A 27,823-nucleotide genomic window follows, 5' to 3' on the forward strand; every position below is an offset into this window, starting at 1 on the left:
TGGTGGCCCCCATACCTAGAGGGAAATCCGTTTCCTTTCCTTCGGACGGAGGCGGACCGGCAATTCGAATTCGCCACCAAAAGAACAAGGAGAAAGACACAGAAACGAAAGGTAAAGTGATGCGAGCGAAGCGGTTGTTATCTGTCGGCTGGAGGGTGTCCGAGGCGAGTCGTCGCTTCTTAGCTGCTCGCCGACGGACTGCATATGTGTTTAAAACCACACAAGAGTAGCTATTCATGGCTAGATGCCTGCTGCAGGATGTGCAGCTCTTAGAGGAGATTATACAAGTGGCACCAACAACATTCTGCCCCCCTACACTGGAAGCCTGGTTCCGCCGTACGTACAAGAGCCTACCAATCTGCTCGCTAACCCTATCTTGTCTACCCGCAGACCGGAGCTGGCCAGTCAAATAGGAGTTCAGAATTCAGGCAATCCAGACAAAGGGGGTGAGATATATGAAGATGATATACTCAACCCAGACCAAGCTTGATTTTGGCTATGGCGCCCATAAAGCTCAGATCCAAGCATATATTTGTGCTACAGACAATAGTCTCCGGGCCATTGAGAGCAACAGAGATGGTTTAATAATACAGGTTATCAATGTCGAAACTATATGCTGCGCCCCTCATCGAAGAGCTAAAAACTGTTGGGGAGTTCGCTGCAAGTTTCCACCTGGCGTCTGCTATACAGATCAATACTGAAGCCAGTAAGTTTGCCTATGATGCAGCCTATTCAGTTGAAGCTACCAAAGCCGCTATCCACTCCATTGGGCAGTTACAGATTCTCTTGGGGCCGCCGTTTGGTTCGAAAACAGTGTCGATCGTCCAATGGGCCCTGAGCTGATTTGCTGACATTAAATGTCTTCAGTATCTTGCATCCCTTGCCAATGTGTTTGTTCGCGCAGGATAGAACTTCGTCATGTCTAGCAGCATTATCGGTCATACAGCAATATCTACCTATCTGACTGAATGTTGCGTCTCACCGGGTATGCGTCCGTTTAGCGAATGTTGCCCTATACCGCGCGTATTCGACGGTGCATGCGCCAACTGCAATGGTTGGATCTGGCTAGTCGATACACGTACAGGATGAGCACTGGCAATCGGTAGACACCTTCTATTGGCCTGGGTGCTGGAGGAAGATATCAGCGGGCTCTCGGTTCCTCGGCATCCAAATTAATTTGGATGATGAAGAGGGTAAGCCGGAGAATCCGATTATATTTGCCGAGAGAAGAAGAATGAACCAGTCTTCTTCTTGGGGTAAGTTTGGCGGGTAATAATTCAATCGTGAAAAGTATGGGTACATGGCAGCACCGCACTGACTAATTTGGCTCGCCTTCATATATGATGCTCCATAACAACCATTTAAAGGCTCTGTGATAAAATAAAGGCAAAATTTAGATAAAAGAAATAACAGTCTAAGCTAAAATCCCATAGCACGTAATTCCCATTGCTGAAACCGTTATTGCACAACGGCCGCCGAAGCGTTGCTCCACGTATACTCCCACGTATCCTGAACTATATCTACTTATCATCCGTCAGTCGAATCGGTTAAATTGGCCTGACAGTTTAGATCTAAAGCACGCAGGCCAGCCTACATATTATCCGTAAAGAATGACCAGGGATGGAGGAAGGTGACAAAAACTAGAGCTGAGTAGAAAGATGGACTTGACGTGCCACAATCCAAATTAGCTGAAGCGGGTGAAAGCAACTGACTGGCTGACTCCATGGTGGAAAAACAAACAGTATTCTACCGGACTGAAAAGGATGCTGCCAATTTTATCATAATCAGGTTGCTCGTAGCTTAATCATCCTGGCTTTCATCCGCTTACCAGCTTTGTATTGGCACTGCTATCACGCAGAGAGTCAAGTTTCAGTGGGGGAGGCTCTGCCGACTTCCTGGTAACTAAGTCCATCTTCTCAAATATCTCCCCAAAGGAAACAGGTCATCAGTTTGGCATACTATTTGGGAGGAGATATTGTCTTATAAAGGAGTCAGTCCATAGCAGAATCAGGGGGCCTATGGCACTCTTCGATGGCCACTTAGGGAGGCTCTTTTCGTTCTTGGATTGCACTATTAGACTTGCCGGAATGCGACAGGATGTCTGTATCTCCGTATTTCAATGGCTGTATTTTAGCTAGAATCACAGTGCCAAGTTTGAATACATACCTGGAAATTAAAAAAATAAACATTTATGGAGTCAAACTTGGGGTCTACGGGGCCCCTCATATCCTTCTATGCAATGGTATTGGCATACACAGTAGCAGTATATGGAGTGTTACTCTATTCGCCCCATTAGGGTTTATGCCTGGAACAGTCTTGGTGGGTCAACTGTGGACCGATTTTTGAAAGAGCTCGCCCAGTGTGGTGTGGGACCGTCGACCCGACACTTTGCGCATGACGATTGGAGGCAAAACCAATTGCACGGACTTCTCTCAGAATCAGGCTATTCACTGAGGGTTCTCTGCAAGTCTTGGCATGCACAGTATTCTCTTCCAGGCGATGAACGGTCGACAGGCGCTCCGAGAGCCCGGTTTCAACGCAAGAAAGAATGCCTTGCGTGACTGGAAACTGACACATGTATTCCTAATTACCAGGAGCATTACATACTAGATCTTGTTCGTGACATCTAGACGATTTATTGAATCCACTGGGGACAAGCATTAATTTCAGGATGGTTGATCGTCCCGCTGGTGACGTTGCCTGTTGGGCCTGTTGGGCCCGTATTGACGATCCTCGACAGATGTCTTTGCTGTAGGACAACTACCGTCCAGTGTAGGGAATGTGACAATGGGAGAGATGAGAGAGGCCTACCTAGGCTCACCATGAGACACATCATATAGGGTAGCCCATGGAGGTTGTGCCTGAGGAGAGATGGCGAGACAATCGCGCGGCAGATAGGTTACATACGGGCCGTAAGGGACGGTACGATACGAGCCCACCCCCACCAATCCAAAATACCAGACAGGATTCATTTGCCCCTTAAATAATACTCTTAAGTATCCCCCGTCGCTTCTCTTATTAACTCCCCATCCTCGATAGCTCTCCTCCTGCCACTCGTTGCCAATCTATCTCAATTGCTTCCGTCATTATGTCTGCTGGTTCAGTTCTCGTTGCCGGGTAAGCAAGCAAGCAAGCAACCATTCCTCCTTTTATCTCCAGACATATATTTGTATCTAACCTGACCCCGCAATCGGTAGTGGTACGGGCTACATTGGCTCTTTCACCACTCTTGCTCTGCTCGAGGCCGGCTACAAGGTCGTCGTTGCGGACAACCTGTACAATTCATCCGCGGAAGCATTGAAGCGCATTGAGTTGATCTGCGGCAAGAAGGCCGAGTTTGTCCAGCTCGATGTCACCGACGAGGCCGCGTTCGATAAGGTCTTCGAGGCCCACCCCGACATCGACAGTGTCATCCACTTCGCTGCCCTGAAGGTATGATTCTTTATGTGGACCCTCAGACTACGTTGCACAAGTACACTCATGCTTCTCGATTCGCTATTTCAGGCCGTCGGTGAGTCCGGTGAGAAGCCCTTGGACTACTACCACGTCAACGTCTACGGCACCATCTGTCTCCTGCGCTCCATGGTCCGTCACAATGTCAACAACATCGTCTTCTCCAGCTCGGCTACCGTCTACGGTGATGCTACTCGCTTCCCCGACATGATCCCCATCCCTGAGAATTGCCCCCTGGGTCCTACCAACCCCTACGGAAACACCAAATTCGCTGTTGAGAACGCCATCACCGACGTGATCAACGCCCAGCGCAACAATGCTCTCAAGGCCGGTAACGAAGCCGAGGCCAAGAAGTGGAACGGTGCCCTACTGCGCTACTTCAACCCTGCGGGCGCTCACCCCAGCGGTATCATGGGTGAGGACCCTCAGGGTGTGCCTTACAACCTGCTGCCCCTGCTCGCTCAGGTAGCCACCGGCAAGCGCGAGAAGCTGCTCGTGTTCGGAGACGGTAAGTTCTCTAATCCTCCCTGAGACGTTCCGCGCATACAAGTCGCTGACCAATTCAATCCCCCCTCCCGACAGACTACGCCTCTCACGACGGAACTGCCATCCGTGACTATATCCATATCCTTGACCTTGCCGACGGCCATCTGAAGGCCCTCAACTACCTGCGCGCCAACAACCCCGGTGTCCGCGCCTGGAACCTGGGTACCGGAAAGGGCAGCACCGTCTACGAGATGGTCCGTGCCTTCTCAGCCGCCGTCGGCCGCGATCTTCCCTACGAGGTTGCCCCCCGTCGTGCTGGTGACGTGCTCAACCTCACGGCCAACCCTACCCGAGCTAACGCCGAGCTCGGCTGGAAGGCCGAGCGCACTCTCGAGCAGGCCTGTGAGGATCTCTGGCGCTGGACGCAGAATAACCCTCAGGGTTATCGCCAACAGCCTCCTGCTGAGCTGCTGGATCAGCTGAAGAAATAAATGAATCTCGGGATAGCGGGAGAGAGAAGAAATGGGAAGTAGAATATCGAATGGATAGACACGAGAATTAGTAGATCGAATGAGACGAATTTCCTTTTTTCTATATAACCCATTCGATTTACAGCTAGTGTCGAGTATTCAGATGGTGCCTAATAGCGTCTACAATTCCTGTCTGGGTCTATTACTCCTATATTTGACTATGCTTTTTGCGATCAGCGTCTCACTGTTTATTTATTGCCTTTTCGACTCCGTCGAGACCCCGGTGTTTGCTCTTTAGGGCCCTTCCCCGTTGTCGACGACGCATTCTCAAGAATTTCTTGCTGTTCTTTCTCCTTCTGCTGCAGGACACGTCTCACTGCGCTTTCTTTTTCCTTGACCTCGATCTGCTTCTCGCTGAATTCCCACAGCTGCTTCCCAATCTCCTCGTCCCGCACCTCGTTGCGGGCAAAATCAACCTCTCGGCACTCCTTGATCATCCATCCTCCGGTTCCCCGGTTATATTGCGCCTCCATGGCCGCATATAGAATACCCTGGGCCCCCTGTTGCGGCGATTTGAGCACCAACCACCAGAATGGCCACGTGAGGAGGTACATCAGGAGTCCCCATAGCGAACCGCCGGTTAACCAGCGTCGCGTGCCCGGGGTGCGACTGAATCCCGGGTCCACGATGAGCACTCGCGTGCTCGGCGGTAGCCCGTCCGGGCGTTTGAACGCGTTCAGGTGCTGTTGGAAAGAGTGGGCGAAGACCATCAATGATAGTTTGCTCATGCCGAATAAACTGGTTCGTTTCTTATTCCCTGCCCCTCTTGTGGGTTTGCTGTTGTTCTTCTTGGGGTGTTTTGTGGGCTTGTTTGATCGTGACGATGCTCGGGAAGAATCGCTACCGCCGTTAGTTCCCGCCGCGATAGTATCAGTCTGTTTTAGATCAATCGTAGCACCGATGTAGCTAGAACATGTTGTGAAGATAATCCGGACGTCCCGATGAGCCGGCTGCGCTCGGAGCGCGGGACTGAGGATGCTCAGCAAATGGTAATTCGCGAGATAATTCACCTGCCACTCCTCATCCAGGCCATCGATGGTAGATTTCCTGAGGCTGGAGGATGGTGCCGCAGTGTTGGCGCATAGGATGACCATATCCAGTCGACGTGCGGGCACGTTATCGATCCATTTGGTTGCGAAGGTGCGCACAGAGTGTAGTGATGACAGGTCGACTTGTTCGGCGTAGATCATTTGGTTCCCCGTTGACTTCCGCAGATCCTCGATGTATTCGACGAGAAAGATATCCGACGGAGCGTGCTGCGTGAGAAGGATGACCTGGGCGCCGCGTGATGCAAGTTCATACACCACGCTGGCTCCAATCCCGGAGGTGCCGCCCTAAGGGGGGCCCCGTCAGCGATGCACTATTTATTTAATCCGGTGGCTGAAGGGGAGCAAAATAGAGTAATACCGTCACCATCACGACTTTCGAGTGCATCACTCGCTCGGAGCTGTTTCGAGCTCCGCCGAAGTAGTATTTCAGCGCAGCGACGAGGAGCACCCATGGCAGCGCCCTGAGAACCGTATAGGCATATGGGATGGATGAGACGCCCTCAGTGATCCCCTGAGCAATCAAAGGGATGGGCATTGTGGTGGATTAACGGTTAAAATAATAGAGAGTAGGGAAGGAGAGAGGACAGTAGGAGCGGAAGGTGAGAATGAATTATCTAAGTAGCGGCTATCTCCCGCTTATCCATCAATCAAACTTCGCCATCCTCTATACCAACTACTACGTCCCAACCATGACCCCCGACGACGACGAAGATTATTTCGTTTCTCCCGAAGACCAGCGCGTCTTCGGCGCTGGAATCAGTCGGAAACGCGTCCAATTTGTTCGCTCCTCCGACCACGAACTCAACACCACCACAGGCACCTCTTCCGCTCCTACTCCCTCAACACCGTCTGGTTCAACCATCGCCAATAAATACCTCTCGATCGTGCTACCCAAGAGCGACCAGGGACCAAACACCTTCGATATCCCACAGGATCGCGATCGTGAACGTGACCGTGAACGTGACCGCGCTGAAGCGGAGATCGAAGTCACGGCCGAGGTCCAATCCGCTCCATCCTCACCGTCTGGGTCTCGTCGCCCCCTGCGCTGTCAAGTCTGTCATCTCCCTCTGCGTGGAACAGGGACAGGGACCTTGAATGAATCATCTACGACGCAGGACCGTGACCGTCTCCATGAAGCTTCTCTCGCGCACCAAGTCTGCCTGACTCACTCCCATCCTCCGTCGCATCTGGACCGTACCCGTCACGGCCTGCGGTACCTCTCCGCCTATGGCTGGGATCCAGATAGTAGATTGGGTTTGGGTGCGCCAGGACGGGAAGGGATCCGAGAACCGCTGAAAGGAAGGCTAAAGGTCGATACGGTGGGTTTAGGTGCTGATATTGATCGTGAGTATGGAGACGGTAGAAAGCTGAAGCAGGTGGCTCGGCCGGCTAAGATCCAGAAATTGGATGCGAAACAGGTGCGTAAGGGGCACGCGGAGATGAGGAAGAGAGGGGATAGGTTGCGGGAGATGTTTTATCAGAATGATGATGTGCAGAGGTATCTTGCTGGAGAGGGTTAGGGATTGGATACGTGTATTTTGGGTTTTTGGACTTGTTTTATAGCGTGATACCCATATTGTCGAATTCTATCTATAGATTATTTGTAATGATTGTGGTTGCGATGATAGGTACATGATTGAGCTACATACAATTGATTAGAGGAGATCATACCACACAAATAAGCGCAAAAAGATACATTGAAACAGACTACCTGTTCCTTCATTAAGTCAAGGTGGCGCTATGAGCGCCAGGGGTGTTCAAGACATACAAACTCAGAGAAATTGGTATCACAGCGCTATAATACAACAACGAGCGGATCGCGAACGGCCATGACCGCAGGGCCCGTTAGGCATTACTACCGCAAAACGTAAAGGCATTTCAGCAGACATACTACCTGAAGAAATGGCGTTTTTTCTTCTCCTTCTCCTTTTGCGGTTTTGAGCTGGAGGCAGGAATAGTGCCGCTAGGCGCACCGTTTGCGGGTTTGGGAACCTTGGGTCCCAGTGACATGGCGCCCATAGCCGCCGAAGGAGGTGCCGGAGAGTTGAGATTTGACATCGGCGGAGGAGTCTTCTTGGGCACAGGCTGAGGTGGAGCTTCCTTCTCGAATAAATGGGCCGGAGCTGTAGGTTTGGGTCGCTCGGCGGGGATATCTAGTCGTCTTCGGTCAGCGCTAAGATCTCCAACTTGCCGCAGAAACAAGCTAGGGCTCAGCATATGTGACGTCGCTAGGAAAGTGTCTTTGTTAAATGCCTGGGAGATTTCATAGCAGGCACGAGACTCTCCGTACGTCGCACCGCCCGCCATGAAGACAATAATGCGTTGTTTAGGTTGCTCCGTCGCCGAGCGGGTTCGTGCCCAGGTCGGTTTGGCACTTCGGAGGGACGCTTGAGATAGGCTATCGTGCGCTCCCATTCCATCGGCGTCGGTTTGCGGACGGGTAAATGGGAAAACGGACGGATCCAGCGTTCCTCTAACAAGCTCTTCGAGCATCACTTTCACATTCAGTTCGTATCGAGACAGACTCATTTCACCCGCATCGGCTGGGGACGGGGGTTTCCGGTTGAACAGCGGCTGAACAGGCGGCTTATCATCCTTCAATGGCTTTTCTGCTCTGACGCCCAATAAGTCCAGGTTGTAGATAATCTCATTGTCTTGTGGTGGAAGCTGACCATGAGCCAGAAGCTTCCTAATATCCCCGGGAACCAGACCTCCTCTGTAGATGATGTAGAGCAGCAATAACCTCAGTCTATCCGAATACCCGACGGCCTCGTCATCCATCAATTGGACCAACTGCGAAGCCAGTCCTTTCGCTTTTTTGTAGTTCTCGTCCACGCCCGTTGCAAGGCATTGCTCAACGGAGCTCACTTCAAGCAGCTTATGCTCTTGAAAATATTTCATGCACTCCTGTGCCATATTCAGGTGGAGTGTATAGGCATCTCTGCCCTGCTGGAATTCGGTGAGGCCAGCGAGCATGTCCTTTATCGTGTCAACATTGGCCTTGTTTCTATTGAGATGTCAGCGATGATGCTATTACATAGAAACGTATACAGAAAAGTAAAAATAAAGGGAAACACTCACTCATCGGCAAATTGGGGGTTGGCCGCTCTAAATTTGGCAAAGTCCTCGCCCAGCTTTTCAAGCACATCTTTCATATGGAGATGTCGGTAGTCAACCCAGATGTTGTCCTGATCACTGATTTCCATGTCCTTCACCTCCTCGTTTGGACCGCCCTCATTGACGACGGTTTTGTAGGTCACCTTGTCCCCATCGTTGATTGGTAGCAAATCATGCACCATGGACTGATAGGTGAACTCATGGATGAGTGGGGCTATGAGATCTATAGACCGGTCCACCACGAGAAGGACCCCTCGAGGCCGGGGCGAAGGTGGAGGGAAATCTCGTTGAAAGTGGGCATATTGGTCTAATTCATTCTGGATGAATCGGGCCAAGTGCGAGCACAGGACACCGGCCTCGTGGGTGGGAGCTTTTGGTCGATAGTATCGAATCACTGGGTATTCTCCCAAGCTGACGCAAAGCGATACAACCTCAACGTTTGTCAGTAGCCAACCCCGCACTCATAACCGCCTGTATCTCACCTTCTGTGCCAACGCCTCCAGATGCGTGCGAATCAAGTGGTTGCATCCAGGGTGGAACAACACCGGAAAGCTCCACGGGTCTCGAAACGTAACAACGCGCGACTCTCTGGGGAAGTAGTCGGTATTTATCACTCGAAAACTGGCAATCTGCTCTTGGGCCATCTGCGATCGTTCAATTCTAGAGCGCTGTTGAGGATCCAGAACTAGACGACGTTAGAGCTGATTGCGGCCAAAGGAAGTGCACATGACCAACCTGCTGTCCAAACTAACCATGCTTTCCTATATCTCCTCCTTTCGAAGTCGGCCATCAGGCAGTCCACAATATGCGTATGAGGCGACAAGATATATAATGCATCCATGCCAGGATTGGGCGACCGCCTATGTTCGATCTGTTCGACATCTTGCGAAAGCGATCATTCAGGTGAAGTTCCCCCAGCGTCGGAAAAGGTGGACATACTGGTGACATTGTTGTTCAGAATATCATCCTCGCTCACGGAATTGCTAATCAACTTTCGGCTAGTCTCATCCACGACTAAAACTTTCCACTACCAACGCGCCATCGTCAGTTCCATACTCCACGGAGGGTAAGGGGAGAAGGAGGGAGCAATCTCACCTCTTCACCTGCAGCAAAACGGATTGTATTAAGGATAACTACATCGTTGCGGAGGCTGTTAGAATGCATACACTTCCACGGGGAAGCGTGAGGGGAATTTAATTATGCCAACTCACTATCACGCTGGACGTGGAGTATCGAGGTGCTCATCTTGGCTGACCGGCAGCCTTCAGCGGTGCATAGATTAGTCGGAAGACCCCAAAGAAATCACCCGAATGGCAGGTTGGGAGCGACAGGACCGGGAAAAACAAAAGAAAGATGGCGAAAGGTAGGCGATCAGGAGTAAACAGCTATCCGGGGTAGGGGAGGCTTGCCTTGTCCTGAGGGATGTCTTTTTGAAACGTTTCAATTGTCTGAAGACCCTCTCCAAAGTCCCCACCATGCTATCATCCCGATGGGTACGGAGGCGGTGTGGCGCATCGGAGCTGATGACTACGCATTGCTCTGTTGAAAATCAATGATTGTATTTTATTTCTAGTTGAGTTGTTGGAGTTTCTTCTGTCTGGGACTCTCTTTATCGGAATGGTTCCCTGATCTCTCACCTCGCTGCTTAGATTAATGGATAATAATAATTCTTTGGCTTGGTGATCCACCGCAACCTTTTCCTCCTTATATGGCAATTTTTTTGCCTCCTACTACAGTGTTCGCCTCTGTCTCTCTCCAACCACAATTTCCCGTATTTTCAGTGGAGGAATGAAGCTATGGATGAGCAGAGGCAGGTCTTGCCTGTTCTGTTCTCTCCAGCCGCTCTTCTGTCCAGCTCCACGGACGTTTACTACCACTCCAGCGCTTCAGCTCTCCAAGAAAGTATCGAAGAAGGCTCTGGAGGCTGAACAGACAAAGAAAGATAGCGTACGTTGCGATTTGACTGAGCGTTCCAATGATCTATCTAACTAAATGACATTTTATCTAGCCTCCTGCAAGGCCCTCCTTCCGTTCCTCCAAAAATACCACTTCGAAGCACTCTGGTGCCGATTTCATCGTTACCGTCGAGTCCGCGCTACATGGACTTCAGCGAAGGCTTTCTGCGCAGTCTGACCAGGCATTACAGGGATGGCAAAGGTTTGAGCGCTTGGTATTGAATGCATGCAAATTAGAGGACCGAGGGGGCAAACGTACTGCCAGCCCATTAGGGCTGGTGAAGGCTACCCTACAGAAGGCCTATGTCAGAAATGGCGTCTCAGGCTTAAGGACCGAGCTTGAATATCTTCTGTACGCCGATGAGCTCACTTCTAGGTTCTCAGCACCCAACCTAGAACAGCAAAAGAAAATAGCAGATATGCGTTTTCCGGTGGAATGGTACCCGCAGGCGCGCGCCATCCAACGGACAATCCATCTACATGTGGGGCCGACAAATTCAGGGAAGACATATCATGCGCTGAAAAAACTGCAAAATAGTAAAAGTGGCTTCTACGCCGGCCCGTTGAGGCTCCTCGCTCAAGAGGTATATCATCGGTTCCAAGCCAACGGGATTTCGTGCGGTCTCGTCACTGGTGATGATGTCAAAATGCCCGAGGATGAATCTCCAGCCATCGTGAGCAATACAGTAGAGATGGTCAATTTAGGCGAGCCTTATGAGGTTGGCGTCATTGATGAGATCCAGATGATCGCAGACCCCAACCGTGGATGGGCTTGGACTCGTGCTTTTCTTGGTGCGCGTGCTAAAGAGCTTCACCTCTGCGGCGAAACAAGGTCTGTGCCCTTGATTCGTAACATCGCTGCACTTACGGGAGACAAGCTTGAGATTCACCGCTATGAGCGACTAAATCCTTTGAAGGTCATGAAGCAGAGTCTCAAGGGCGATCTGAGGAATCTTCAGAAAGGGGATTGCATTGTAGCATTCTCTCGCGTCGGCATCCATGCCTTGAAGTCAGACATTGAAAAGGTCACTGGGCGTCGAGCAGCGATTGTGTATGGGAGTCTACCGGCGGAAATCCGGGCGCAGCAGGCTGGCCTTTTTAATGACCCTAACAATGACTACGATTTCTTGGTTGCTAGCGATGCAATCGGCATGGGTCTAAATCTGTAAGTCTGCCGTTCGTTCCCAGCTATATGCCGAGTTTAATCGTGTTTTGTAGGAGCTGCAAGCGCATCATTTTCGAGACTCTGGTAAAGAGGACCCCCGCCGGTCTTGTAAGGCTTACGGTACCCGAAATAAAGCAGATTGGAGGACGAGCTGGTCGGTATCGGTCAGCCGAACAGCAAGGCAAAAAAAAATCTGCTGAGAAAGAGGAACCCAATGTTGGATTGGTAACGTCTTTGGAGGAGGTAGACCTTCCTTACATCGAGCAGGCAATGTCGATTGAGCCCCCTCCTCTTGCCGCCGCCGGCCTCCTTCCTCCGGATTCGGTTTACCAGAAATTCGCTGCCTATTTCCCTCGAGATGTCCCTTTGGAGTATATCATCAAGCGCATGTTGGAAGTCGCGCAATCTAATCCTCTGTTTTTCATGTGCGATCCGAAAAACCAGCTAGAAAATGCCGAGATCATTGATTCGGTGAGCGGGTTGCGGATTCAAGACCAGCTGATCCTTATAGCGGCCCCGATGCACACCCAGGATGCAGCCTCACGGCGTGCTGGGTGTGCGTTTGCCCAATGCGTCGCTGAGCATTCAGCTGGTGGCTTATTAGATATCCCGGAACTGAATCTGGAGATCTTAGAAGAGCCGGTATCCGGAAAGAAGGAATATCTACACAAGCTGGAAATTGTCCACAAATCCGTGATCTTGTATGCATGGCTTAGTTTCCGGTTCGGTGGGGTCTTCACGGATCGCACCCTTGCAGCCCATGTGAAGGAGATGGTGGAAGAAAGGATGATCAGGGCTCTGACCGAATTTTCTGCCAACAAGAAGCTCCGGAAAGATGCGTCCCTGCGGCGTCAGATCGCTCTGCAGAAGCAAATCGAGGAGCACAAGCGGCTCTTGTCTGATGTGGATTTCAATGCCGTCAATGGAAGAGAGCAAATTCCAGTTGATCTCTCCGGTGATAATAACTCTTTGGAAAGACCTTTCTCCGAGGCCCAGACCCTGTAAGGTCTTTCGTTTTCTGCTCATTTTTAATTCCTTGGCATGGTGCCATAGTCTGTACTCCTTTACAAAAAAATAATTAAATAATTAAAAAGAAAGGAGTCTTTTTTGGAGTATATGGGAGGTTGGGTGGCATATGATCTGGTGGATGGTCTCTAAGAATCATTGTCACACAGTGAAGCAATGGGTGTTGTGAATATATGTATAATACTTGTTTCTATATAGACTTTAAACCAATGCTTAAGCTTCAGGAGTATACTATAAAATGCTCACAGTGCTCACTATATAACCTGTTTCCATAGATTTCATGCCTAGCAATACCAGATATATATAGTTGTGGAATAGAGTATCACCTGTGAAGACCTAGAGGCCTACATGGGTCGTTTGTATAACCTACGGAGATCAATTTGCTAAATGAATTCCATTTAAGTAGGAAATACAAAATAAAATGACATGACTCTTATGTTTGGCCTCGTTTTAATAGTGATTGTCTGGAGAAAAACATGCCGCTTATCTTATCGGTGGCGACTGCCAACGCGCCACAACGATTTTCCGCGGGGGTGAGCTTTCTCGGCTTGAAGGATTGCAGACGTCGCAAACAGCAGCTCCCTGGCCAGAGAAGTGCTTTGCACTCGCTTGTGCAGATGAATGAGACAACCAAACTATTTTGATTAGCTTTATAATTTCTGTCCTTTCTTGACCCGTGTTCTCTTTCTCTGCGCCGGCCATGGATGATCTCCAGTCTCTGGAGCTCTTTTCGCTCGTTTCGCGAATAACCGGCGAGATCCAAAACCATCTGGGCATCAATGATAAGACCCTCGCCGAGTTCGTGATTGACCAGCATCTAAAATGTGGCTCATTTGACGGATTCAAAAAGACGATGGAGGAAATGGGAGCGGAGTTCCCGCAGAGTTTGCTGGAAAGTATCGATCGTCTGGTGCTCACTATGCATCCCAAGTACAAGACAAAGAATGTCAAGACGGGTGGGAAACCGGCGGAGGGAAATGATGATATGGATACGCTTAATGCCCTTGAAAAGAAGGCACGCGTTTTTAAGGGATTGGCAGTTCCCGACAAGGAACAGCACTGGGACGAGGATGACTACGTTACAACGAAGAACGCAAATGAAAGCGACGCAAAGGCCGATGCTATGGACGATACATTTGCGATGCTTGAAGGATTGGCAGGAAAGGCTCGGGAAGAAAAGGGCCACACAGTGAGGAATGATCGGAATGGCCGGAATGGCAGAAAGCGGAGCAGAAGCCCCGGTTACGATGATTACGATCGCGGACGCAGGCGCAACGACAATTATCGCTCTGGATCGAGGTCCCATAGTCCTAGATACCGGAACAGACATGATGAGGTCGATGAGTTTGGCCGGTCAACCAAAAAGCACAGCGGCCGGGATGAAGAACATCGCAGCGAGCGGCGGAGGCGACGTGATCGGGATGACGACGACCATGACTTTCGCAAGCCACCTCCGGTCGAGTTAGATGACCAGCCAACACTGTATAAGGTTTACGATGGGCGTGTCACTGGGGTGAAAGATTTTGGTGCATTTGTGAACCTACTGGGTGTCAAAGGGAAGGTGGACGGCCTAGTACATGTCTCTGCGATGCAGGAAGGGGCGCGCGTGAACCACCCATCCGACTTGGTTTCTAGGAGTCAGCCTGTCAAAGTCAAAGTCATTAGCATACAGGGGTCTCGCATTGGATTATCAATGAAGGAAGTCGACCAAATGACCGGACGTGACCTCATCCCTCAACGCCGCCTTGCGTCTGGTGCCAATATGGAGCGTCTTAATGGAACTTCAACTCAGGATCGATATGGAAACTTAAGCTCTGAGGTGCCGATTATTGAAGAATCGAACGGCAAACCTATGCAAAATAGAAAGCGCATGACTTCTCCAGAAAGATGGGAAATAAAACAATTGATTGCTTCTGGTGCTGTCTCAGCAGCCGATTACCCCGACATCGATGAAGAATACCACGCCACACTGACAGGCGAAGGTAAATTCGAGGAGGAAGAAGATGTTGACATTGAAGTCAGAGACGAAGAGCCGCCCTTCTTGGCTGGTCAGACGAAGATGTCACTAGAACTTTCCCCTATCAGGGTTGTGAAGGCTCCTGATGGATCTCTTAATCGTGCAGCCATGGCAGGTACTAACCTAGCTAAAGACCGCAGAGAGCTACGACAGCAAGAAGCCCAGGATAAGGCCGCAGAGCGAGCTGCAGAAGTTGATCTCAACGCTCAATGGCAAGACCCAATGGTTGCACCTGAAGAACGAAAATTCGCAGCGGATCTTCGAACTGCCCAACAGTCCAAACCAGACGAGTCGATGCCGGAGTGGAAACGGGTTACAATGGGCAAGAATCAATCTTTCGGAAAACGAACTACCATGTCGATTAAGCAGCAACGTGAGAGTCTGCCAGTCTTCAAATTCCGCAAGCAGCTCCTTGATGCTGTTCGCGACAACCAATTATTGATTGTGGTTGGAGATACTGGCTCAGGCAAAACGACACAACTGACACAGTATTTGGCTGAAGGTGGATACGCAAATGATGGTATTATTGGCTGCACGCAACCTCGTCGTGTGGCAGCAATGTCAGTCGCCAAACGTGTGGCTGAGGAAGTCGGTTGTAGGCTTGGTGCAGAAGTTGGATATACTATCCGATTCGAAGACTGCACCAGTCCAGAAACGAAAATCAAATATATGACCGACGGAATGCTCCAAAGAGAAGTCCTCCTTGATCCAGATCTGAAGAAATATTCAGTGATCATGCTTGATGAGGCCCACGAGCGAACGATCGCCACAGACGTACTATTCGGTTTGCTGAAGAAGACCCTAAGGCGAAGACCCGATCTTAGACTTATTGTAACGTCCGCTACCCTGGACGCAGAAAAGTTCTCGGAATACTTTAACGGATGCCCAATTTTCTCGATTCCTGGCCGAACTTTCCCTGTTGAAATCATGTACTCTAAAGAGCCGGAATCCGACTATCTGGATGCGGCACTCATTACGGTCATGCAGATCCATTTGACCGAACCCCAGGGTGATATCCTGGTTTTTCTGACAGGACAAGAGGAAATTGATACTGCCTGTGAGATACTTTTCGAACGTATGAAGGCGTTGGGACCTACTGTCCCTGAGTTGGTCATCCTCCCGGTCTACTCTGCACTCCCTAGTGAGATGCAGAGCAGGATTTTCGAGCCTGCACCGTCCGGTGGTAGAAAGGTAGTTATCGCAACCAATATTGCGGAGACATCCATCACCATCGACCAAATCTACTATGTTATCGACCCTGGTTTCGTCAAGCAAAACGCGTATGACCCAAAACTCGGCATGGACTCGTTGGTGGTAACCCCTATATCTCAGGCGCAAGCCAAACAGAGAGCCGGCCGCGCAGGAAGAACTGGCCCAGGAAAATGCTTCCGCCTGTATACCGAAGCGGCTTATCAGTCTGAAATGTTACCAACTACAATTCCTGAAATCCAGCGGCAGAACCTTTCGCATACGATCCTTATGCTTAAGGCCATGGGAATTAATGATCTGCTACACTTTGACTTCATGGATCCGCCCCCGACAAATACTATGCTTACCGCATTAGAAGAGCTCTATGCTTTGTCAGCACTGGATGATGAAGGTCTCCTCACTCGTTTGGGTAGAAAGATGGCTGATTTCCCCATGGAGCCGGCCCTTGCCAAGGTTCTGATAGCATCAGTGGATCTGGGATGTTCGGAGGAAATGCTTAGCATCGTCGCCATGCTTTCTATCCAATCAGTATTCTACCGCCCTAAGGAGAAGCAGCAGCAAGCCGATCAGAAGAAAGCTAAATTTCACGATCCTCATGGTGACCACCTAACGCTGCTCAATGTATACAATGGGTGGAAGAACGCTAAATTCAACAACGCTTGGTGCTTTGAGAATTTCATACAGGCACGCCAAATTCGCCGGGCGCAGGATGTTCGTCAACAGCTCGTGGGTATCATGGACCGGTATCACCATCGGATTGTCTCCTGCGGGAGAAACACAACCAAAGTCCGCCAAGCTTTGTGCACTGGCTTTTTCAGAAATGCGGCGCGCAAGGACCCCCAGGAAGGATACAAAACGCTCGTTGAGGGCACGCCCGTCTATATGCACCCTAGCTCTGCGCTGTTTGGAAAACCGTCCGAACATGTCATCTACCACACTTTGGTCCTCACAACCAAGGAATACATGCATTGTACTACATCGATTGAACCCAAATGGCTCGTTGAGGCAGCCCCGACATTTTTCAAAGTGGCACCCACAGATCGCTTGTCAAAGAGGAAAAAGGCCGAGCGCATCCAACCTCTGCATAATCGCTTCGCAGGTGAAGATGATTGGCGTCTATCTGCACAGCGGCGTCAAGGTAGGGGCGGCGGTGGAGGAACCTGGGGCTGAGTTATTTACAATTTACTCTATCGCGGCTTTTATGCTCTCATTATTGCTTTGGTATATACTGTAGCTTTAGAAGAATACCCCTTTGGAAGTGCTTTGTCACCAATCTATTCCTTAACTAACTACTGTGGTTTATATTCCTGGCGTATAAGGCGTAACTATGTTCATGAACAATAGATATGATGCAGACGAAATTAATAAGTTATTCCATGAACCCTTGAATCATTATAAGTATAGAGGCAATTTTTGTAGGAATTTCTGTATATTTCAGACCATTCTCTGCTAATAAATATTACGGTACTTAAAAATTATTCTACGCATTGATAGGTGTCCTTATTCTAAGGTTAGCCTAAGGCGGGAAATTTCCTAATTCAGTTAGAGTGCCTCCCTTGTTAGAGCCATCCAACTGACCAATTAGATATCACAAAAATCTGATGGGACCACCGAACTTTAGATCATCAATTGCATCTTTCAACGACTCTTCTCTCTTGTCCCAGGAACAGCGTCATACATAATTGAAGATGTCTCACCCTGATAATCAGTTACCTAGAACAAAACGGAGGAGACTGGACTTTGGCCAGGAGTGTATTGCTTCTACCGACGTCACTATCACCTCCCATGCGCAACTGCGTGCTATGCTCACATTTCAGCAGAACGTCCAGGAAACCAAGCAAGGTAAGATTAATCACATGATAAATTCTTTATTCAAATAAATCTTACGGCATGAGATAGGTATAAAGAAGTTTAAGGAATTCCTGACTTCAATCCCACAGACTGAGAGCGAAGGCGAAAAGGCCAAAAAATTTCGAGTGCTCAAGGCCTATTGTGATTCGCAGATTGCCTACAATGGCGATGAACCATCTTGCTTCCCTGATCTAACCCAGGCCTGGAGCTTTGCAGATAGTAATAACAATGAGTCACTGTTGACTGTTATTCCATCGGTACTTGCTATCTTCCTCAAGACGATATCCACGAATTTGGATTTTCGAGACTTTGGACTTGCCTTCTGCAAATTCCTGTTGCAGAAAGAGCAACTAAGGTTTTTCAATCGTGGCTTGACAGCTATGAAGTCCAAAGAGCATCTAATCTCACCATGTCTACGCCTTCTTACCGAGGTAGTCAGCTTCGACGGGGGCGCTGTAGCCCGTCAACTCTACACCGCACGTCACATCACGTTTAAACGCCTCGAGGTTTTCTTGGTTCCTAATAAAGCCCAATTGGAAGCAGTTTCAGATGATGCCCACAAGTCGACTCTGCGTCGAAATGCTCAAAGATATATTCTGGCCAATTTGCGATTTCAACATGTCAACGCCAAAATCGACATTATCGAGCAGCACAAGGTCATTAAAGCGTTCCTGGAACACATCAGAAAGGATCCTCGAGATATCGTCACTGATGTAATCAAAGCTATTGAGCGAGATGTTGTCCAGGATTCTTCGCTTTCTCGAAGTGCAAAGACGAAGTTCTTCAACCGCTGGAACTTAGAAAGACTTGTGACATTGTACGGCTACGACAAAGAATCGGAGGACCCAAACCCCGCAGGAATCTCAATTGCGAACGAGATTCATAAGATCCTCATGAATATCTGCACCAACCCTGAGCTCGGGGTCCTGCTGCCAGAAACGGGCTGGTACCCTATTGGTAGCGATCCCGAGTCATTACCGACGGATAATGACACATCTATTGATCTGGGACTGGATTCTGCCGCCTATGTTGACAAGTATCGGGATTCTGTGCCTGTTCGCAATGGTGCTCTTTCTTATATAATCCAGACACTTCGTCCAGATACAGATAGCCTTCAGATTGAGCTACTTGTGGCGATTTTCAGGGTCGCACCGGAGCTCGTGGCAGATTATTTCACGAAGAAATCAATGTTCATCTCGGACCCGAAGCCTACTCCGTCCTGGATGGCAGAGTCCGCCCTTCTATTCTCGGCAGTTACTTTGCCTATCCCAAGCAACTGTGGTTGGAAGGATAAACTTCCTCCCATGCCACCGTCCATATCAGTGGTTATTGAGAGCATCCTACCGCGCCCGCTTACGCAAAAAGTGTTAGCTCGCTGCCTGAACTTAAATACAGAGATTGTGACTTTGTTTGCAGTTCGTTTACTCACAGTTTCTTTTAATAAACTGCGGAAAGTTCTGCGAATTTTCAGTTCCGATCACGGAATTAGCCAGTCGCTCTGGAACCAAGCGGCCGGAAAGCTTGTTGCAGAATTCTGTCGCCGATGCCCTAGCGTAAAGGATGTTATATTGCTTTACAAAAGAACGGCTAAAGAAGATTTACAACAGCAAGAGGCTATTGCGGAGCTCCTTTCTTGCTTTTACGAAGTTGTGCCGGACGCTGCGTTTGAGGAGGTGTTTGATGCCTCGCTCATATTGGTTGAAGTTTTGAAACGACTGGATAGCCCCAGTCTTGAAGCTGAGGACTCGGAGCTGCTGCTAAGCCAACTGCAGAGCATCTTAAAGATTGCACAGCAGTCGGCATCGATGCGTTGGTGGCAACAACCTGGTGAGTTATCGGACAACCTCTGGCCATTTGAAATATAGGTGTGCTAATGACGACTAGCATCCATGCAATTCTCTGCGTTCACATCTATAATGAAAGTACTTGTGGAGGCTTCATCCAGCCAGTCTTTGAATGACATTGATCGCCTGTTAAAGGCTGTAATTACGGAAAATTCTATCTTGCAGAGTGCTTCCATCTTCCCTGCACTCTTGTCCAGTTTCGAGACTTCCGATCCCGAAAAACTCAATCATGAGCTGGCCTTTTTTGACAACTGTGCCTGCCGTATAGCGAAAAGGCCCGTCCACTATCAAGACTTGTCTGGGCCGCTTTCCCACGATGCATCAAAACCTATGAGCTTCATTGTGGCGGCTATTACTGAGCAATGGCCATTTATTGTCAAATCTGGAGATGAAAATGTTCAAAGTACTGTGTGTACTTGGGCCTCCGGATTCTTGGGAAGACTGAAACATGCAGGGGAAGATTCGAAAGCGCTGAAATGTGCTCGTGACACTATGATAGGCGCCATTGAAAGCAAGCAGCTGAAGTCAATTTTGAAAAGGGCACTGAAAGATCATGACGCAGATCCATCGGATCACGACAAAAAGGGACGGGAGCTGGACCAGCAGGCATCTAATACATCCGGGAAAGAAAAATCACGTGTGGACCTGATGGAGATCTTTGGTGCCCTGCCTACTGAAAGTGACAATCGCAACGAACTGCACAGATGGGAAAAAGAGGAGCTAGAGGTATCAATCGAGCAAGGCAGAGTGGCGGATTTGATGATGTGCTTGTGCTCTGACCATGAAGAAATCAGGAAACAGGCGTTCAGCAATTTAGGCCGCTTTTTGTCTAAACTCAAGGTTAGTCTGAAATGTTTTAGTCTATCAAATACCGTAAAGTATTGACAATATCAGGAATCTAAATACGTTGACTGGAGAGCGGTGTATATTCTCACCGGCGAGCTGCTTGAAACAGTGAAAGGGCTGGGGCTTCAGTCACCCGTGCCATGGATTGTAGGGGAATGTGCCTCTGGCTGTCTCACTGTACTTACAAACCCCATGCATAAACTCTATGGGAAGGTCAATAAGTTCCTCCAGAAGGCGCCTTGTTGGGAGACGGAGAAGCTTCCGTCATATTGGATTGACAAGATCTTGTTGCACGAGCCCGAGATTGATGACGGTTATTTTGAAGAGACGAACTGGCTGTTAGATCTGTTAATCGGAGGTCTTCGCAGTGAACCGGTATGACTGCTCTCTGGCTACTTATGGGTTAGTCCTACTGATATGATATGTCGTCTAGGATATGGAGATCTACCGTCGTGCGAATGTGTTTGAACGCGCACTTGCATTTTACGAGTCACCGAGCACGGGCGCCTCACTCAAGAGAAAGATTTTGCATCTTCTGTATCGCTCCACGCAGGTCCAGGGTAGTACGACCTTGATTACTAGGGCAGGCATTATCAGCTGGATTCAGAGCCAGCTTCCGGTCGTGGGTGCCAAAGAGGCTTTGAGTTTCACAGCCATGACCCACTCCCTGCATGAGTCCTCGGACCAAGATCGGGTTGCCAAATGGAGTGGAGGAGCTGTGACAAAGGCGGTTGAAACAATTGCTGGGTAGGCCTGAACGATAAAGCGTGTACTTTCAATCTATCTATAGGTCTGCGATTCTGGTTTCTAGATAGAGGTGTCAGGATAGAACGGAAATTGGATTTCTTGATGGATGTTGTATATGCTGTCTGTGTCGTGTTTTGATGCTTTAATAGTAGTCCTCCAACGCGGGTATCACCAGCAGCACTGTAGATGACATCTAATGTATAGGGCTGCCTACTGGAAGTGGCTCCACTGTGAATGATTCCCGAGCATGACTCGATTAGGTGGGAAAAATCGAGTGAATGCTTTGTTTTACTGGTTTCAGTTTGACCTTTTGAACCACCTTCATGGTTATTTGCTGATACAACTTCCCTCCAAATTCCTAGGGGTGAGTGAATTCGGTACCAGATAAGTGGGAGACAGAATCTTTCCCCATTCGGCAGTCGAGTCACGATTTTCCCGTGCGTCAATAATCAATTCTTGTCCGCCTTTTCACCCACTATCGCCCCTATCATCATCTCCACCACTGCCTCCTGCCCTCTGAACCTTTTCCGTTGACTATATTCGCTTCCTCCTGCTAGAAGAGTTCCTCCTGATCCGTCAAGAGACAACCAGACAAAGGATTTTTCGATTGATCTGCTCCTTCCAGCTCCCCCGACCCCTCATCCCCGTGACCGATCGAATCTCCGACCTGAACATTAGCTGTTGCCACTGGCAAGCAGCCTCTTGCGCTCTTGATTACCACTCTGTATCCTGGACTACTTTTTACTCTAGACCTTTTCCTTCGAGTCTCTTATTTTTTGCCTCATCTTCTCTCGACCTTCTTTTCCTTTTTCTTTTTTTTGGGGGATCGTCACGGACCAATGAGAACGACGTAACTGCTTGCCGACAGCAATTCCGCACAAAGAGTCGCCATCCTCATGGCGCGACGTTACCAGATCGATGAGCTGCTATGGCTTCGCTCATCGCCTCTGGTCACCAAGCCTGCCAATTTGCCTCCGGTAGAAGAATGGATGGGGTAAGCATTCGCCGTGTACAGCTGTACTTTTGCGCTCTGAGACTGATTTGGCCTGTGCTCTGCTAGCCCAATCCCCGACCCAACAACGCAACGAAAAAATACAAACTCCAGAGAGCCTAATAGCCAAAACAAAACTACCCCGCGAAGATCGAGTATTTTTGAAGCTCGTCATATATCACGTGGTTCCAATTCAGGTAAATTCTGACCAACCTGTCTCCTATGGGCTGCGACCCACCGTATCATCAGGTCGGCAGCTCAAGGCTACGATCGCTAACAAGGGGAGTTGCCCATATAGAGGATATCGTTCTTGGACCACCAAAAACAGCGTTTGCATCTGCTTCTCGCATCTCTAATAAGAGCTCGATCGACTCGACCGAACGGCCGCCTAGGCAATTCGATTCGGACGAGCCGAAGACTGATCGGTTCAACCTCCGCGAGAAGTTCTTCAAAGAAAGAGATGCCGGAGACAGGGAATTTGATCGCCGCGATAGCAAAGTAGGTACATTCAACGGTCGACGTGGAGAGAGAGAAGATTGGAACAGTGGGCGTCCGCGTCGCACATTTGGCCACGAAGAACAAGACAGAAAGCCAAGACGGAATGGTGAATTCGATCGCTGGGATGGCGCCCGGGATTTTAATCGGGATCGCGATCAACGGGACCCCAATTTTGACCGGGGAGTGAAAGATGCTAAAGATGGTCGGTTCTTTCCACGTAGGGACGGCCAGCCAGGGAGAGCCCGGCATGAAGCAAGCTGGTTTCGTGATGAAAACGCACAGGATGGGCAAGATGCCGAGGAGGAAAAGACTCCTGTGCGGAATCGTGAATGGCGTCGGGACCGACATGGTGCGGATCGTGATTGGACCCGGGGCACCAAACTTGAACAGGAGCCAGAGTGGCTGGACTCGAATGACAAGGATGAATCCCGTCGAGTACATACCCAAGAAGATTTTGAACGCTGGAAGGAGAGGATGAAGGCGGGCACTTCTCAGGCTCCTGTGGAAGAGAAGAAAGAGGCTCCTGTCAAGCAAACCGCCAGCATCTCGGAGAAGGTGGAGGTTAGACCAACAGATGGTGAAATATTTAGCAGCAACGGCCCTCCCTTCCAGTCCGATTCGGCCATGGAACGCTTTTTTTGGGCTGCTGGGTGATGCCAAGCACACACCACTACCAAGTGCTCCGGCACCTGTTGAATCGACTCCTAAGAAAGAGGCCCCCGCGCCGCCGGGGAAGAGCGCGAAATCTTCTCGCTTTGCCGGACTATTCAGCCCTCCTCCCGGGAGCCCTGCGAAAGAGTCGGACTTTCAACTTGGGACCAAGTCCCCCCCGACCAGCACCACACCGTCAACAGCAACGCCAGCAGTTGATGCAGATCAGGAAGGGTTTCAGCGCATCTTACAAATGCTGGGAACTAGCAAGTCACGCAATGCGACACCTCATAACGATCCCGCCCAGGTGAACCATCCCTCTTTGGTGCAGACAGAACAAACACGGAGTGAAATTTCTTCTCCCTCGCGGGAACAACCCAAGCGTCCAGAGCAAATGGCTATACCGGATGCCTCTGTGCGAGGTGCTGGGCCGACTCTAAAGGAGAATGTATACGCCCCGGACCACCAGGCTCGGGATAGGGAGCACTTACTTCGTTTAATGCAGCAAGTTAGGGTCACTCCTATCACAAACCAGGGACAGGCTAGCCAAGGTCAACCACAAAGTGCCGGCCCTGCTCCTGGATTGATGAATATGCCCGAGGGCATACCTCATCCTCCTCCCGGCCTTCCATCTGCACAAAAACTCCCTGCTTTCATTGACGACCCGGCAATAGCCAACTTACAGCGCTCGGAAGCTGATCAACTTCGACGAAGACCTGCGAATGGGCCCCCCCAATGGGTTACTTCGAGGATTTGCCGTTTCAAGGTAACCAAGTTCCCATTACGCCAGGTGGTTCCCGGGCTCCTCAAGGCCCTGGTCTTCCTGCAATGGGCATGCAGAGACCACCAGGCTTCGAACATATGCCACCTCCCGGATGGAATGGTCCTCAGATACCTCCGCAGCAGGCGGGCGGTGGACCAGCAAACCCAATGGGCCCTCCCCCGGGCATTCCGACACCCACGCGGGGCATGAACCCAAATTTTATGGGTAACTTGACACCAATGCATGGAAATATGCCACCACTCGGCGAGCGACAGCCTTTCCCGCGCGGTGCAGGCGCTGCCGGACCGGGCGGTTTCCCACCTGGCATGATGCCTCCTCCAGGATACATGAACGGCCCTCCGCCTTCCGGCTTCCCACCGATGCCACATAATGGCGATGTCCTCATGGGTGTTGGTCACGCTGGACAGGGTCCTTTCGAAGGCAATCCTGGGCCACAGGGGCCCCCACCCTCCTCAAGACACTTGCTGGACATGTTTGGCCAAGTTGGCGGAGATGCCCGCGGCGGGATGGTTGGCCCTGGGCAGTTTAGATAAGATGGCAATTTGCAAGTGTCAAGTGTAGCTGGAGTGCTGGGCCTCTCGCCATCTGTGCCGACGAAGCCTCGTGGCGATAGCGTCTCGAAATCTTCTGCCGTATGCTGACAAGGAAGACCCTGAGAGGGTAGCGGGTTTTAGTGATATTGTGCCACCTTGTTGAAGATTGACACAATGGCAATAGTAGGTGGATCGAAATGATTCTAAGTCGAGTACGTGGTCTCCAGTCGTCAATGTTACCGATCTCGTATACCTAGATAGATGGCTGGATAGCTTTAATCGGATCTACTGCTTGATCATGGAACATGATGATCTTTTTCCTTTAGTAGGAATGCCAGTGCGAGATCTTAGTCGCCAGATAGGCTTCCCTGGTCGTAGCTTGCTGCTTTCCAAGTGTACAGTGAATGGCAAAGTCATGCGGTGTTGCCCTTGGTCTCTTTCGGCCTTTTCCTCTTTTACCCCATCAACCATGCTTTTATCTCCATAGGCCCAACCTCTCTACGTTCGACTTTTGTCTCTTTTTGTGGGTCGTTGTCTGAGAGGCAAGTTATCTGGTCCTCTTGTCAATCTTGCCCTGTGTCTTTGAAATCTAGCACTTATTCTTTCTTTTCTGTGTATGACCAAGCCATCCACACCACAATTGGTAGTGCAGTTTCCCTACACAGGTTTGTCCCATAGTACAACCAACCTCTATTCCTCAGGATTGGTTCCACCTAATTAACAGATATTGGTCATGAATAGGAGACTATTCGACTTCGCAGACTTAGACGATATACACCAATGCCAATACCTGTATCAACCCTTTACATCTACGATGCCATCCATAGATGCAGAATCGCCCGGAGAATAATCACTATATCTCCGAGAGAGAATAAAACACAGCTGACATGGTGATCTTAGATTTTCAAGATGATGGATCGGATCGACTTTGAGCTCTGTATCGACGTGGACCAATATGTGAGTATTGTCCCTGGCAGTATTTCCTCTCTGAGAAAATGAGATCAAAATTTCGTAACCTTACTAAAACAAATCTATCAATTTAGGCAGCGACCTCCCTTCAGCACAATATTAACCCGACTAAAGTAGACGACTACGACTACGAGGCATCATCGACAGTCCCTCGAATCCGAACTCGACACCACGACGAAGTCGACAGCGCAAATAATACCAGCGAAGACGACGATAGCCACCCACCAAGAAAGAGAACTAGGTTCCTAGGAGCAGACGACAGAAGAGAAGTATCTCTCGACGAAGCATACAATGAGACGGAGAACGCAAGTGAGTATCAGGATCTGATCCACGGACATAATCAAGCGATGGGATCTGGAACCAGTCACGAGAACCAGAGTTCACATTCGAGCCACGATATCGTAAATAGCTATCCCGATATCGATATGGCCATGGAAACTGACCAAAATAATGATGAACCAACTCAGCGTTTGGGTCTTACTTCTCTGCAACACGAGGGTCCTGGCCCTAGCCCCATCAGGAGCACCATTACCACTGGTGGCTTTTCCACGGGATCGTCGCACCCTTCAAATCGATTCACCATATATGAAGATCCAGATTATATGGATATCGATGGATCTAATCCCGAGACCAGCTGGTGTTCCTACTCTACCTGTGAAGACGATGACAAGGAGAATGTGGATGAGGAGCTCGATTCGACCTTTCCCGGTAGAATCGGCGCTGGAAATGACTCCGAACTTAATGAAACCTATAACCAGCAACAAACCAGACCCTCATGGGGGCAAGAACCGCGTCCTTCACCACCTCCCCCGCCAACTTCTCTACATCATGAAGAAACAGGGATGGGCGGTGAGTCTGACGATGGTGATGTGGTTTTTGAACGTCATCATAGAAGTGCTATCTCTCAAGATGCTGAAGCTCTAAGGGAGGTTTCCCACGTTGCTCTCGATTCTATCAATGAATCTGATAGCTCTATTCAGTATCTACCAAGAATCTCTTCTAGACTGGATATTCCGGACAGGACGATCCAGGGACGTCGTCCGGTTCGAAGAGTGAGGGCTTTTAATTTTGAGATGTAACCTGTGGCAATGTGTTGCATTATTATTTCTCTTTTCTTTATTCTTCTTCCCCACCTCCTTTCTTTCATTGGTATTGTCTGGTCAATGGACATGATGATGCGTTTCAGAGATACAGAGGTAAATATGCTCTTGATTATGGATATGGGGTGTTGTGTGACTGTTTTGATGGGATATGGCTTGTTTCTAGTTTACTTGATGAATGGTATCACGGCGCATATGTTTCTGTGGGGGTCGCTTTACTGTCTACAAAATATATGCGGCAAGCTTAGTCTAATGTATAACCTGGTAAAACTGTACACTCTGGAGATAATATTATACCAAGAAAACTTTAAATTCAAACCACATAGAAATCTAGAAATCACTGTAGATAAGCAGTAGCATCATGTGCTTTCACTGCATCTGCCATATACACCCCCATCCATACGTAAGATAGAACTGATCCTCGATAATGTTGTTGCATTAAAGAGATGCATGCCCTGGGCCTGATCGTATTGTAGCCTTTCTTGCCATCCTTTTTGATCTAGGGGGCATTTCATCACCAGGAAGCTGTTTTCCAATTTTTCTTACACTTGTCCCCTTCTTCAGCTTTCCAAGCACAGCATTTAGACTCAACTGAATAATCTTTTCTTGCTCCTTCGAGGAGACAAGATTTTGCCTTTCCCATTTAGACACTGGAGGCCTTTTGTCCCTCACGTCAGGCGACTGTTTTTCTTGGTCTTCGGCGGGATGTTACTCAGGCAATGAAATGCCCTGCATAGCCTAGGGTGTCCCTTCATCTTCGCTCCGTTCTTCGTCTTCAATTGCCTTCTGGTTTGCCAACAGCCTCTTCTGTGCATCCTCTTCTCTGCGTGCTGTTTCATTACTGAACGCGTTCAACCATCGCGAGGTTCTTAAGCCCCAAGAACCAATTATGAGTGGATTCAAATCTAAATAATCAGACGCACAAAATGATAAATTTTGTAAACTTACTTTGAAGAGGATTCTAACTCAGCTATGACTTCCTCGCTAGGCAACTCCGATGTT

At 49.4% G+C, this 27,823-nt stretch overlaps 8 protein-coding genes across 8 annotated transcripts; 6 read left to right on the forward strand and 2 right to left on the reverse strand.

Annotated features, from left to right (window-relative positions):
• Window positions 1–600: 600 nt before the first annotated feature.
• On the forward strand, window positions 601–909 carry ATNIH1004_003098 (uncharacterized protein; the record flags this gene model as incomplete). Its single annotated transcript, XM_033567778.1, has 2 exons — window positions 601–813; window positions 868–909. 2 exons carry the CDS (start codon window positions 601–603, stop codon window positions 907–909), a joined length of 255 nt encoding a protein of 84 aa, XP_033429773.1.
• Window positions 910–3,088: 2,179 nt separating this feature from the next.
• GAL10 (NAD-dependent epimerase/dehydratase family protein) lies at window positions 3,089–4,430 on the forward strand (the record flags this gene model as incomplete). Its single annotated transcript, XM_033567779.1, has 4 exons — window positions 3,089–3,117; window positions 3,198–3,432; window positions 3,505–3,961; window positions 4,036–4,430. The coding sequence occupies 4 exons, from the start codon at window positions 3,089–3,091 to the stop codon at window positions 4,428–4,430; spliced, it is 1,116 nt and encodes a 371-aa protein (XP_033429774.1).
• Window positions 4,431–4,657: 227 nt separating this feature from the next.
• Window positions 4,658–6,053, reverse strand: ATNIH1004_003100 (putative oxidoreductase; the record flags this gene model as incomplete). Its single annotated transcript, XM_033567780.1, has 2 exons — window positions 4,658–5,803; window positions 5,877–6,053. 2 exons carry the CDS (start codon window positions 6,051–6,053, stop codon window positions 4,658–4,660), a joined length of 1,323 nt encoding a protein of 440 aa, XP_033429775.1.
• Window positions 6,054–6,207: 154 nt separating this feature from the next.
• On the forward strand, window positions 6,208–7,038 carry ATNIH1004_003101 (putative G-patch domain protein; the record flags this gene model as incomplete). Its single annotated transcript, XM_033567781.1, has 1 exon — window positions 6,208–7,038. One exon carries the CDS (start codon window positions 6,208–6,210, stop codon window positions 7,036–7,038), a length of 831 nt encoding a protein of 276 aa, XP_033429776.1.
• A 370-nt stretch (window positions 7,039–7,408) lies between these two features.
• Window positions 7,409–9,880, reverse strand: SEC1 (vacuolar sorting protein VPS33/slp1; the record flags this gene model as incomplete). Its single annotated transcript, XM_033567782.1, has 7 exons — window positions 7,409–8,525; window positions 8,600–9,066; window positions 9,118–9,320; window positions 9,371–9,517; window positions 9,575–9,662; window positions 9,731–9,768; window positions 9,847–9,880. 7 exons carry the CDS (start codon window positions 9,878–9,880, stop codon window positions 7,409–7,411), a joined length of 2,094 nt encoding a protein of 697 aa, XP_033429777.1.
• Window positions 9,881–10,110: 230 nt separating this feature from the next.
• SUV3 (ATP-dependent RNA helicase SUV3) lies at window positions 10,111–12,760 on the forward strand (the record flags this gene model as incomplete). The annotated part of the gene is made up of 4 exons (XM_033567783.1): window positions 10,111–10,128; window positions 10,475–10,582; window positions 10,644–11,755; window positions 11,809–12,760. 4 exons carry the CDS (start codon window positions 10,111–10,113, stop codon window positions 12,758–12,760), a joined length of 2,190 nt encoding a protein of 729 aa, XP_033429778.1.
• A 721-nt stretch (window positions 12,761–13,481) lies between these two features.
• Window positions 13,482–21,299, forward strand: PRP22 (DEAH-box ATP-dependent RNA helicase prp22; the record flags this gene model as incomplete). The annotated part of the gene is made up of 7 exons (XM_033567784.1): window positions 13,482–17,145; window positions 17,502–17,517; window positions 17,725–17,849; window positions 17,907–19,685; window positions 19,743–20,542; window positions 20,597–20,923; window positions 20,982–21,299. The coding sequence occupies 7 exons, from the start codon at window positions 13,482–13,484 to the stop codon at window positions 21,297–21,299; spliced, it is 7,029 nt and encodes a 2,342-aa protein (XP_033429779.1).
• An 892-nt stretch (window positions 21,300–22,191) lies between these two features.
• Window positions 22,192–26,800, forward strand: ATNIH1004_003105 (uncharacterized protein; the record flags this gene model as incomplete). Its single annotated transcript, XM_033567785.1, has 7 exons — window positions 22,192–22,289; window positions 22,356–22,483; window positions 22,585–23,345; window positions 23,494–24,201; window positions 24,276–24,728; window positions 25,653–25,709; window positions 25,796–26,800. The coding sequence occupies 7 exons, from the start codon at window positions 22,192–22,194 to the stop codon at window positions 26,798–26,800; spliced, it is 3,210 nt and encodes a 1,069-aa protein (XP_033429780.1).
• Window positions 26,801–27,823: the final 1,023 nt, after the last annotated feature.

The sequence above is a fragment of the Aspergillus tanneri genome (genome assembly GCF_003426965.1).
Source record: "Aspergillus tanneri strain NIH1004 chromosome Unknown AapTan_1_pilon_pilon_pilon, whole genome shotgun sequence".
NCBI lineage: Eukaryota > Fungi > Ascomycota > Eurotiomycetes > Eurotiales > Aspergillaceae > Aspergillus > Aspergillus tanneri.